The 11,540-nt window shown below is 39.4% G+C and overlaps 2 protein-coding genes across 2 annotated transcripts in view; both read right to left on the bottom strand.

Annotated features, from left to right (window-relative positions):
• Positions 1-11,540, bottom strand: part of LOC106905959 (uncharacterized) — an 80,772-nt gene that overhangs the window by 2,205 nt on the left and 67,027 nt on the right. Inside the window, exons 38-42 of the mRNA XM_088015506.1 lie at positions 10,428-10,685; positions 9,030-9,467; positions 7,119-7,370; positions 2,651-2,908; positions 50-924 (exon numbers count right to left, since the gene is read on the bottom strand). Of these exons, the coding sequence (XP_087871632.1) occupies positions 641-924; positions 2,651-2,908; positions 7,119-7,370; positions 9,030-9,467; positions 10,428-10,685 (1,490 nt within the window). The 3' untranslated portion in view covers positions 50-640. The remainder of the gene's footprint in view (positions 1-49; positions 925-2,650; positions 2,909-7,118; positions 7,371-9,029; positions 9,468-10,427; positions 10,686-11,540) is intronic.
• The window catches only part of LOC106905958 (uncharacterized), a 56,293-nt gene that overhangs the window by 25,259 nt on the left and 19,494 nt on the right, over positions 1-11,540 (bottom strand). The gene's annotated exons all lie outside the window — the stretch shown is intronic.

Below are 11,540 nucleotides of genomic sequence, written 5' to 3'. Positions count from 1 at the left end.
AACCACAAATAGACATTAAAAAAAAAAATCTAAATAGATATTAGCTCACCTCTATCAAAGCGTCTTCTAGCTCTGATTCTGTCATTGTGCTGGAAAGCTTCAACCTCAGATTCATTCCCAAAACATAATCTGTTAACAAAAATTAGACATTTATAACTCACTAGTATAATAGAAATCTATTAAATTGCAGATTAATAAAAGCAATGCGATAATTGTTTTTGAATAAAATTCTAACTTCAATATTTTTACATAACAAAACATTTCCAAACAGGAAAAAATAAAGAAAGAAAAACAAAAAAATAAGATTATTTACTCACTTGGCCCTGTTTGTTGGTTGATGAAGTTTCAAGTTTCAAGCAAGTTGGTTTTGTTGACATGAAAAGAAAACAGAAAAACATATTGGGGTGATTTAATATTCTTTATTTTTTTATAATTTCAAAACTAACTTGTCCACAACACACCTAATATTGATCAGAAAGACAAAATAATTGCAGGTGTTTCAAAATAAGACTTTGGACAATCTTTTTTAAGTTCTGCAGTAAAATTAAAGTAATTAAATCCACATGCAAATTTCAATTTATGTGAAAAATAAGGGAAATCTGTTGGATTTGCCTTATTTTTGATCTCATCTCCATTGATCTTATATGATCTGATTAAGTATCTTACCAGTAGCTGAAAGTATGCTGACTCCACTGCTTCTGACATTTTCAAACACAGAGAACAGGGTGAATGTGTAGTTTGTACGAGCGGTCAGAGATGAGACTGTGTGTTTCACTGGTCCGTCTCCATCTGGTGAACTGATGTTTGTCTCTGTGCCGTTAAACTGCAGAACAAAGCTGATGTTGATGCCGACTTTATTCCATCGCAGAGTGATGCTGGTCTCATCTTGTTCTGATGCTCTGAAGCCCTCTGCATTTTTAGGTGCTAAAACAAGTGAGGACAAATTTAAATAATTTATTTAAAACCTTTGTCCTCTAAAAGTTTACATTTATGAACAATATTGTCATGATGATGAAAAAAGTCCCACAATCTTAAGACACAATAATTTTATTAGGAACATTTCCAAGTCAATTAATGTTATTTTATCAAATTCTAATATAAGAAATCAAATCTGGTAAAGTAAAACAAATGTTTATGTTCAAATGCTGAAGCATAAAATAAAGTTCAAGGATCAGTTGATTTTGAGTTTTGCTGTTTGAATGAAGAGAGTTTGATTGGTCCATTAAATGTGCAACAGATTTAAGTATATTTTGCTTTTTGCAAAATGATATAAATACATAATCATGTAATAAAGATGGACTAAAATGGCCAAATTATGTTTGCATACGAGACTCGTTAGTCTTTTCACATTTGAGTGATTGTCTCAAAAATGTGTTAATATGTTTATATTGAACATTGAGTTCCTTTACACTAAAGTTTAAAACATGTATTGTTCAAGTTTCTGCTTGATGTCTGTTTGCTCTCAGCATATATTTCACATTTTAAAAATTTCAATTCTATTAATTTATTTTCTACCCATATACAATTTAACGTTCTGGCTCATAGTGTTACTTCCTCATTGCATTAGACAATGTAGTCCCACAAAAAATAAGACGGCCCACTAGTGTTTTCATACCTTAGACATTGTGCACATAAGACATAAAGCATTTATTCACAGCAGCTTGGTTCCATGATTTAATTCAAAGCTGCATATTTTAATGCACATCTCTTGGAATTTGGAGAGAAAACGTAATTCTATGCATCTACAAATGTCCTACTTAATCTAAAAAAATAGAGTACTTTTGTTATTTCAACAATAAAGAACATCATACCTTTCATCATTAATGGAAGACAATAAACATAGTCTGAGGTTTTGTTTCAGCACAGTTGTCAAACATACACCGTTTATACTTTCAGTTAATACTGACTGGATACATCTTGTAGCTATAGAAATAATCCAAAAATTTTATTTATCTCAGGGATCACCCTGAGATAAATAAAATTTTATTTGAGGTTTAGGTTTAGTTTTAAGTGTGATGTTTGCAGGTTTGGATCATTGATGGTTCAACCTGATTTTGAAGATTTTGGAGGAAAACTTGTTTGCCTTGGTTGTGAATAAATGAATGTACTTTATTTTCATACCAGTGACAACCTAAATATTAAAGACTAAAAATGGATGATTAATTTAATGACATTTATCTCCTTGATATGTGATGCAAGCTTTTTGTGATTTGAGGAACTTAGAAACGAATTTCTCAAACACTGAAAATGAAAAATGCTGTGATAATCACAAAAAATATAATTTACATTTGATACTTGACTTATAATGATTAATAGAATCAGATCTGAACAAGAATCAGCCAAGAAGATATTTTGATACATCAATTCTTGCTTTGTATTTACTAAGTGATTTTTGCGATTTACCAAACTGCCTGCAACTCTTTAAATACGAGTTTATTAGTAGAGCTTGTTTTGTATCTCAACACAAGCAGGATAAATGTACAAGAGATGTTGCATGACTCTGTGTTTTTGTGTTTGTTATGATGTAAAGCACTTTGAAATGCCTTGCTGCTGAAATGTGCTGTACACATAAAATTTGATTTGACTTTGATTTGAAGAGATGAAAAGTGAAACCATTTAGGTTTGACATATTAGAATTACAGTATCTTACCAGTGACCACAGCAATGCTGACTCCACTGCTTCTGACGTTTTCAAACACAGAGAAGAGAGTGAATGTGTATCTGGTTCCAGGAGTGAGAAAAGAGGCTGTGTGAGTCACTGGTCCGTCTTCATCTGGTGCTCTGATGAATGTCTCAACGCCGTTAAACAGGAGAACAAAGCTGGTGCTGTTGTTGATCTTGTTCCACTGCAGAGTGACGCTGCTCTCATCTTGTTCTAACTTCATAAATCCTTCTGCATTTCGAGGAGCTGATTTTTTGAAAAAGAAGATGTTTAGTTCAGATTTTTGCAGTTGGGTTTTCTCCTAAATGTACGAGTACTCAGGATCTTAACTGTAACTTACAAAAAAAAAAAAAAACATCTCCAGGTCAATTAAACAAACAAAGAGCACTCTGCAGGTGTCCATTATGACACTTTTATGTGGCAGCATAGAGCCTCCCCTTTTGATTGACACCGCATGCGACCAATGTTATAAAATGGCTTCTTCCGACCCAACAATATCCAGGGATGGGCTTGAGCACGTTTTGACATGCCTGTATTCTTTCTGGAATATTTCTGACAGGTCAACTTGAAAACTAAATCTAAAGCCACCAATGTGTAGCCAACACACGTCCTCTCATAAGGATATAAGGTATTTTAGGATTTGTTTTAACATGAATCCACCAGCTACATGCATAACCATGCGCAATGTGTGCATCTGTGCTGTGTCAAAGTCAGACTCTGTGCGCCCTCATGTGTAACGCTGTCTACAGGACTTTTTATCACCAACAGAGAGCCGTGGAGAGACACGTTGTCAGAACGTGTCAAAACTGGATGTATTTCTTCAGCCAGGCCCGGCCGCATTGGCAGGCATTGGGGGACATTGCCCATCCACAGACTCAGCCGTGCCCCCTCTGGACTGGAAGCTGTTTGTCGTTTTTACCTTAGAATGGCCAACAGTCTGTTATTCCTATGTCAATTTGATACAGTAGGGGCTTCCGCATGTCCCATATCTGTGTCCTCTGTCACCTTTTTCAGTCGTTGAAACTGTTTAATCCGTTGTTAACATGTGGCAACCTGTTTTTCCGAGCCACCTTCAAATGCAACATGAACGCTGAGACGCTAGCACTGGGTTTACACTTGTGTGGGAGTGAAGGAGACCTGCTGCTGCTGTGTGAAGCTACGCAGGTGTGTTAGAATCATGGCAGCAAACCAGCAAAACAGAAATAACTTTGCACAGTTTTTCCCCCAAACTAACCGAGTGAGTTGAGTAAAGGTGTTGGATGCAGGTAATGTTAGTGAAAAGATGACTAGCTAATAATACAGCACCTTAAGCTTGTTAACAAGTAGCCTTTAGGCTACTGATGTTGTTGTCTATGTTCAGCTATGAAGATTCATTTCACCTCCCGCAAAATAAGTCGATGTTAAACTCGTCTGGAGCTGGGGCTGTATTCAGCAAAACTTCACAACTCACAGGAGTGGATGATTATGGCCGTAAGAGTGCTGACAAGTTTAGGATTTGAATTCTCAAATCCTAAACTTGTCAGCACTCTTACGGCAGACATTTTTAGTCGTTCACTATTACAATCAGAGCAAGGTTGGTGGAGTGTACCGAAGAGCGAGAATGGGGGGCCGAGGGAATGGTGGCATGGGAGGACCGAGGCGGTTTCAAAGAAGGAGGAGTGAATGTGGTGGGGGGGAAGCGTATCATTACACTGCAGGGGGGACTATGGACAGGGGGTTAGTGTACCATTAGGGGAGGGGGGGTGAAGAAAGTGGGGGGCACGATGGGGAGGGGGGGCGAAGGAGAGAAGTTGAGGGGGGACTGCTGGGGGAAATGCGGCAGGGGGGGAAAGAGGGGGCCTGAGGGGAGGGTTGAAGGAGAGATGGTGGCGGGGCTGGGGGAGGTCTAGTGTACCATCGAGTGCTGGGGGAGGACAGACAGACAGCATATTGCAAGAAGGGGGAGGAGGTCTGACTATACGCTAACCCCTCAGATATGCTATTTTATTTATATCATTATAAGTAATTTCAAAACAATATTACTATGAGTAATATTGTGTCTACCAGAAGATTCCTCTGGTCATTATCTTTCATTAGAGCCTCATTGATGACTCTATGTTGAAGCACTGAGGAGTTCGAATCATTTGAAGTGATTCGGCACTTCAAATGCCGAATCACTTCGGCATTTGTCCAATGTATGAGGATGTACAGGTGTTGTCCAAGTGTGCCATTTGGAGACGCCAAATGGAGACTTCGAATGGCACACTTGGACAACACCTGTACATCCTCATAAATAAACATGTCCAAAATGACATTTCTTTTTTGTGCTATTTTGATCAATCTTGAATCCATGAGCAGAATACTTTATTCAAGTAAAGTATTCTTGAATACTTTACTTGGACCCCATGGACCCCAACCATGGATTGGGGTTCCCAACCCATGGACCGCACAGGAAATAATTAAATATTTCTGTTTTATGTATTGTTTGAGTCTGGAGGATCTTTTATTTTGAAAATCCTTTAACCGGATTCTCTCCGTTACTTGTGCGCCAACACTGAGCCCACAAGCAGCAAAATGAGTAAGAAATGGATCAGATGTCTTTGGAAAGTTTCTTTGCGAAGGGGAAAAGGCCCAGAGAAGAGACAGGAGGATGGATTTATCCCGGACCGATAGGTGACTCCCATATTACAAGCCCGCTCTGCGTAACATGCGGCGACCGGCTGCTAATGAGGCAATTAAGCTTCAAACTGCTTCGCCATGTAGAGACAAAGCAGGCTGTGGATATAAGCAACATTTCGGGTGTCATTGTCTCTCATCACTCTCAGGTGGGACCGTCTTGTTGCAGAGAAACAAGCTCAGGGCTTCCGTTAGTCATATTGAGTTAAAATTTTCATGAAAGTAAAATGTTCGTTTTTGTGGTGCATTTGTATCTTATTTTGAAGGGATATGTAAACATTACCATAGCAACCAGAGTCAGAGAGCATTTGGGCAGTGGTTGAGAGATGAGTAGGGCTTGTAAATGGTAAATGGACTGAACTTATATAGCACTTTATCCAATCATTTTTGACCACTCAAAGTGCTTTACACTAGAATCACATTCACCCATTCGCACTCACAAACGCTTAAACATTTATACACCAATACGCTGCTCGAACATCCCGATTCCAGAGGATAATCCAGTAAAACCCCCAATATAGCAAACGGGATTTTAAAATAACCAAACATGGATGACGATGTAGAAGCAATAGTGATAGTTTGTGGACTCATCTGAAGAGATAAAAGACATAATAAAAAGAAAAGGCGGTGGATAAAAGATGACAGGAGCAGCCGCTCTATTTGCAGCACTATGATTTGGAGGCGAGTTATGTTTTTTCATAGTTAACATTTTTAACGGAATAAACATAATACAAATAAATAATAATGACCTTTACATATAATAATAAACATTTCCACATATCATCTCCGATATCCACCAGACTCTCAATTGCGCGATATGTCAGCTGTTTGGGATTCCCCTCTGTTCTTACGTCACCGAGCTTTCTGATTGGCTACCTGTCACATGCAACAGGTTGTATTCTCGTCCCCAGTCAGAAAAAACCCCACAGGTTGCGATAAAAGGGCCAAGACAACCAACATTAGGCATATTCAGGCTTTAGCGGGAACACCAACATGCAGAAGCCTGATCTAACGGTTCCACCAACATTCCCCTCCGCCGCCGGGCCGCAACAAAATTTCCAAGTCTTGACCGTCCACGGTAATAAAAAGGTTGGGTACCTCTGCTTTTATTCTACAGATTTATAGTATTTCCCAGTCCATACATTAAACACTCAATGTGTATTTACATGAATGGAAATGAAAAATCCGGGTGAAGCGAAATTTAAAAATTTTTTTTTTTGTTACAAACTTAATAGCTACAAACAAAATTAGAAAATTTAGCTTGTCTTCTTCATAAAGAGACCAAGATTGTGCTTGTACTACAAAAATTACTCAAAAACAGCAGCTGATTTAATTTGGGTATAACTTTTCAGCCGTTTTTGGTGACTTTGGTCCTACCAGTTAAGGGTATAAAGCATTGAAAGACTGAATAATTTATTCTAAAACCCTTAAAAAGCAGTTGAACAATTGAGCTGCATTTTCCATTGTAATTTCCAGGGGTGAAGGTTAAGGGGTTTTCAGTACTAACTGAAAACAAGAAGTGCTGATTGTTCAGGAACTGGTGAAAACAATGTGAGCTTTTCATGAGGAAACATAAGTATTTGCTCCCGAGTTTCTGTTGTAACTGATGACTAACAGAGAAGTTGGTCATAGTTTGGAAACTGTAGGTTTTGTCTCAATACCTAGTACATACACAAAAAGCACTAGAAAAATGGAGAATTCAAACCATGTTTTACAAATGGTTTATGAATGTATTTTTATCAAAATAAAACCAAAAGAAATGATGGTGTGATAAGTTACGTTGTGCAGTTAAATATCTTACCAGTCACAGCTGTCAGTTGCTCTACACTGATTCTCACATTTTCAAACACAGTGAAGAGAGTGAATGTGTATCTGGTTCCAGCAGTGAGAGATGAGACTGTGTAGTTCACTGGTCCATCTCCATCTGGTGCAGTGATGTTTATCTCTGTGCCGTTAAACTGCAGAATAAAGCTGCTGCTGTTGTTGTTGATCTTGTTCCACTGCAGAGTGATGCTGCTCTCATCTTGTGTCGATACTCTGAAGGGTTGAGGTTCTAACACACACAGACACAATATATATTACAATATAAAGCCTTAGTTTTACCAAACATAAAACTTATGTTTCACATTGGCTTTGGTTTAGGACATAACTACAATTTATAGAAATGAGTGAATTGGGTATTGTGTGTGTGCAAATACATGTTAAAATTAAAGTCGCAAGCAGCGTTGGAGGCCCTCGCAGCAAAGCGCGCCGAAGGCCTATTTGCAACCGCGGGGGTTCCAGCACCCCCACTTTCTCGCCACCGCTGACACTCTGGAGCAGTTCCCCCAGCCTTGATGTTTCATGGCGAATGGCCAGATTTGAGGGTTGGCCCCGCCCACATGCTTTGATATACGAAAACTCCTTTGATAACTTTTCACTCTCAATGCCTCAAGACTGTGCTGACTGAGTTTGAAGCCTGGATCTGGAAAGCTCTAAAACGAGTTCACTGAGATACGACATCAATGGAAAAGACAAAAGGGAGACTTTCATCCAAAATGGCCGACTTCCTGTTGGGTTTGGACCATGGCCCTAAGAGACTTTTTTGTAGGACCTGACAAGTCACACATGTGTACCAAGATTCATAATTGTGGGATAAAGCATGGCTGGGGGCTGATTTGTTAAAATACTCTAAGGGGCGCTGTGGAGGAATTAGGCCACGCCCACCACATTTTTCACTGGATTCCTGTCGGGGGGTGGACAAGGATAGATCTCAGTGAGTTTGGTGCAACTGGACTGAAACGTGGAATCTAGAGCCAAACGTGTGGCGGCGGCGTGACCTGTGATTTGGCCGCGCCACCATGGCCATGTCCTCCACTGGAAACTCTTGGCGCTTTAAAGCAAGTGAGACCAACTTGTTATCAGTCATCTGACACCAGATCATCTTGATTAGGTCAAGAGAGCCAGAGTTGTATCTTTCCAAGTGAAATAAAGTCACTTCCTGTTCTGAGGGGGCGGGGCTTAGGTGAGGTCAGACTATGACAACATAGGATCATCAGGCATCCAACCAGGATCCCTCATACCAAGTTTGGTGCCAATTGACCTTTCTATGTGAAAGTTGTAGCGGTTGGTTTTCTTTGGCGAGTACGCCAACTTCGGCGCCTCAGAACGGCCCCCTCAACATGAACTCACCATTTTGATAACTTTTAATGCCACACCCATTAACTGCATCCTGACCAAAAATGAAGCCGATAGGTCAAAATCGCTAGGAGGAGTTTGTTAAAGTTTGACGTGAGTAAAATGGAAAAATGGCGAAAATTTGACCTTTGACCCAAAATTGCCGCCTCCCTGAGCATTTTAGGGGGTACCTCCAAGAGACGTTTATTCTTGATTTGGGGAGATCTACCTACATACCAATTTTCAGATCTCCACGACCTACGGTTTCCCTCAACTCACATTAGGGGGCGCTGTACAGCAGTTTGGCCACGCCCACTTCGGATTCCATGAGAATCTGAACATTTTCGTCGGGGGACAATTTTGGGTGAGGTTTGGTGAGTTTTTGAATATGTTAAAGGCCCCAAACAGCCCCCCGAAGCGACAAAAAAATAAAAAGAAGAAGAAATCCTGCGATTACAATAGGCCTTCGCCAGCGCTTCGCTGCTCGGGCCTAATTAGCTGGTTGTAAAAGGAAAACAGATAATTCTGAATTCTTTGTAAATTATTACAATATTACCTGTACAATATGCCATAGAGCATCCATACGGCTGTTGAAGTTTGTAGACGTAGTATCCATAACAACGTTTGATCTGGACGGTGTGCGTGGGAAAATAGCAGCAGGAACCATACCAAGTGCTACACACAGTCCGAGTTACGGTTTCGTTAAGCTGAACTGGATGAGCCCCATTTATCCACAAAGTAGCTGAGGTTCCACATCTTCTTTCTGCTACACATTTCTCTGGAATCTGAGCGCTGGTCTGACCCAAGTAAAAGCGATACCAACCACTCCAGTCAATGTACTGGTCACAGTACGTTGAATAGTCTGTGTTCTCTGTTGAACGCCAGGCATCGTTAAGTACAGTGTAGTTCACACAGGCGTCAATGCATTCAGCAACTCCATTGGTGGTGATGCACACTGTGCCATCAGGACAACACCGACAGCCGGTACAAAGATCTTCAAATAGAATATGTGGGACAAAACAGAAGATAAACATTATGAGTCTAAAGACACAAAATACTTTTGTTTTTATTTCGACTTATTGTCATATTTTGAGTTAAAGAGGGTGAAGAGGTTTTCCTGCAACTTTAGTGAGAATATCATGACTACAGTCAGAGAAAATCATAAAAAAAGAAAAAAAAATCACACCTCACTATGAGTTAAATAAACCTCAGCTTTAAGTCCTGGTTTTGGCAGATTCTTAATAGGCATTAAATCCTTTTAATCAGCCAGACTACCTGTTCCAGCCTTACAGCTACATGCTGCTTTCCAATTGCAGTTTATCTCTACGTGGACTAAACAAATCCTGCTCTGGACAAACAGCAGAAAAATCTCACAGTCCATTTCTGTTTCAAAATGTTGATTCTATTATAAATTTTAATGACCACTAAACATGTTTTTTTTTACTTTGCTGTCCTTCAAATGAGACTCTTTATTTAGTTGCTCCATAGCAGATTTTTGAGTAGTTTCTTAAGGCTTTAACAGTCTTCAAAAAGAAAACTGGGTCATGAGAGGTGGAGGACATGTAGCAATGGTCAAGAAACTGGGACTCGAATCTGACAGTTGTATTGAACACTGAGACCATATGAGTCCTGTGCTTTACCACGGTGCTGCTGAGTCTAGTAGATGGTAGATGGTCTTGTTCAATGACCAACCAACAGACTGCAGATTAACAGAATTTTTGTTTTACTTTTCTATTATGTTTAATGGCCTTTATTTGACAGTGAATAATGAGAGAAGGGGGAAGACATGTGGCAAGTGTCACCAGGCCGGAAATCCAACCTGTGACAGCGACATCAGGGAGTAGGGCCTCCATATGTGGGTCGTCTTTAACGCCTGCGCCACCACAGCACACCCCAATTAACAACATTTTGATGTTAAAAAGTCTCTTTTTATTAATAAAATGTAAAGTCTTACCAGTAGCTGCAATAATGTCGATGCCACTGCTCCTGATGTTGTCAAGAACAGAGAAGAGGGTGAATGTGTAGTTTGTAGCAGGAGAGAGAGATGAGACTGTGTGGGTTACTGGTTCATCTGCAACTGGGGCACTGATGAAAGTCTCCACACCATTAAACAGGAGAACAAAGCTGGTGCTGTTGTTGATCTTGTTCCACTGCAGAGTGATGCTGCCGTCATCTTGCTCTAACTTCATAAATCCTTCTGCGTTTCGAGGAGCTGATTTTTAAAAAAAAAAAAAAAAAAGAGATGTTCAGTTCAGATTGTTGCAGTTGGGTTTTCTTGTCTATTAGTAGCCAGGATCTTAATTGTAGCTTACAGAAAGAAAACATGTCCAGGTCAATTAAACAAGCAGAGGGCAATGGGAATATATGATAGATCATCTGTGTCAAAATTGATCTTTCCATTGCATCTTTTCACATTACAAAACTACATAATGTTGTTTCCAAACATCTATATAATCTGTCCAGATATCAACATCATTCAGGTCAACTAAACAAAGTGACACAGGAGACAAACTAATCAGAATCTGAACCCATAAGCTGACTGCTTTTGATGCAGAGAAGCTCTGGCTCTCCTGTCTCTGAAGGTGAGCTTAGTCACCAAAAGAGAAGAAAACCTGATTAATCTGTTTGTACTGGGATCTCAGTTTTGTAGTCACAGTTCATATTTCATATAAAATGGTTAAAACATAGAAAGACTGAATATTTATGATAAACTAATTAATCAGCTGAAAGCCTGTGTTCTGTTTCTCATTGTATTGCCAGGGGTGAAGGTTAAGAGGTTTTAGGTACTAATTGAAAACAAGAAGTGCTCTGATTGTTCAGGTACTGGTGAAAAAAATGTGATCTTTTCATGAGGAAACATAAGCATTTGTTCCTGAGTTTCTGTTAAAACTGATGGCTAACAGAGAAGTTGGTCAGTTTGGAGTCTATAAGTGTTGTCTCAGTACCAAGTACAAGCATAAAAAGCTTTAAAAAGAGGAGAAATCAAAACATTTTAAAAGTCTGTAGGCTTTCAGAGATGATAAGCTAAATGTATTTTTCTCAAAATAAAACCAAAGGAAATGATGGT

Source organism: Poecilia mexicana, unplaced genomic scaffold, assembly GCF_051168715.1.
Source record: "Poecilia mexicana isolate PSO_F unplaced genomic scaffold, ASM5116871v1 scaffold_18, whole genome shotgun sequence".
NCBI lineage: Eukaryota > Metazoa > Chordata > Actinopteri > Cyprinodontiformes > Poeciliidae > Poecilia > Poecilia mexicana.
This window is presented reverse-complemented; position numbering and strand designations above follow the sequence as displayed.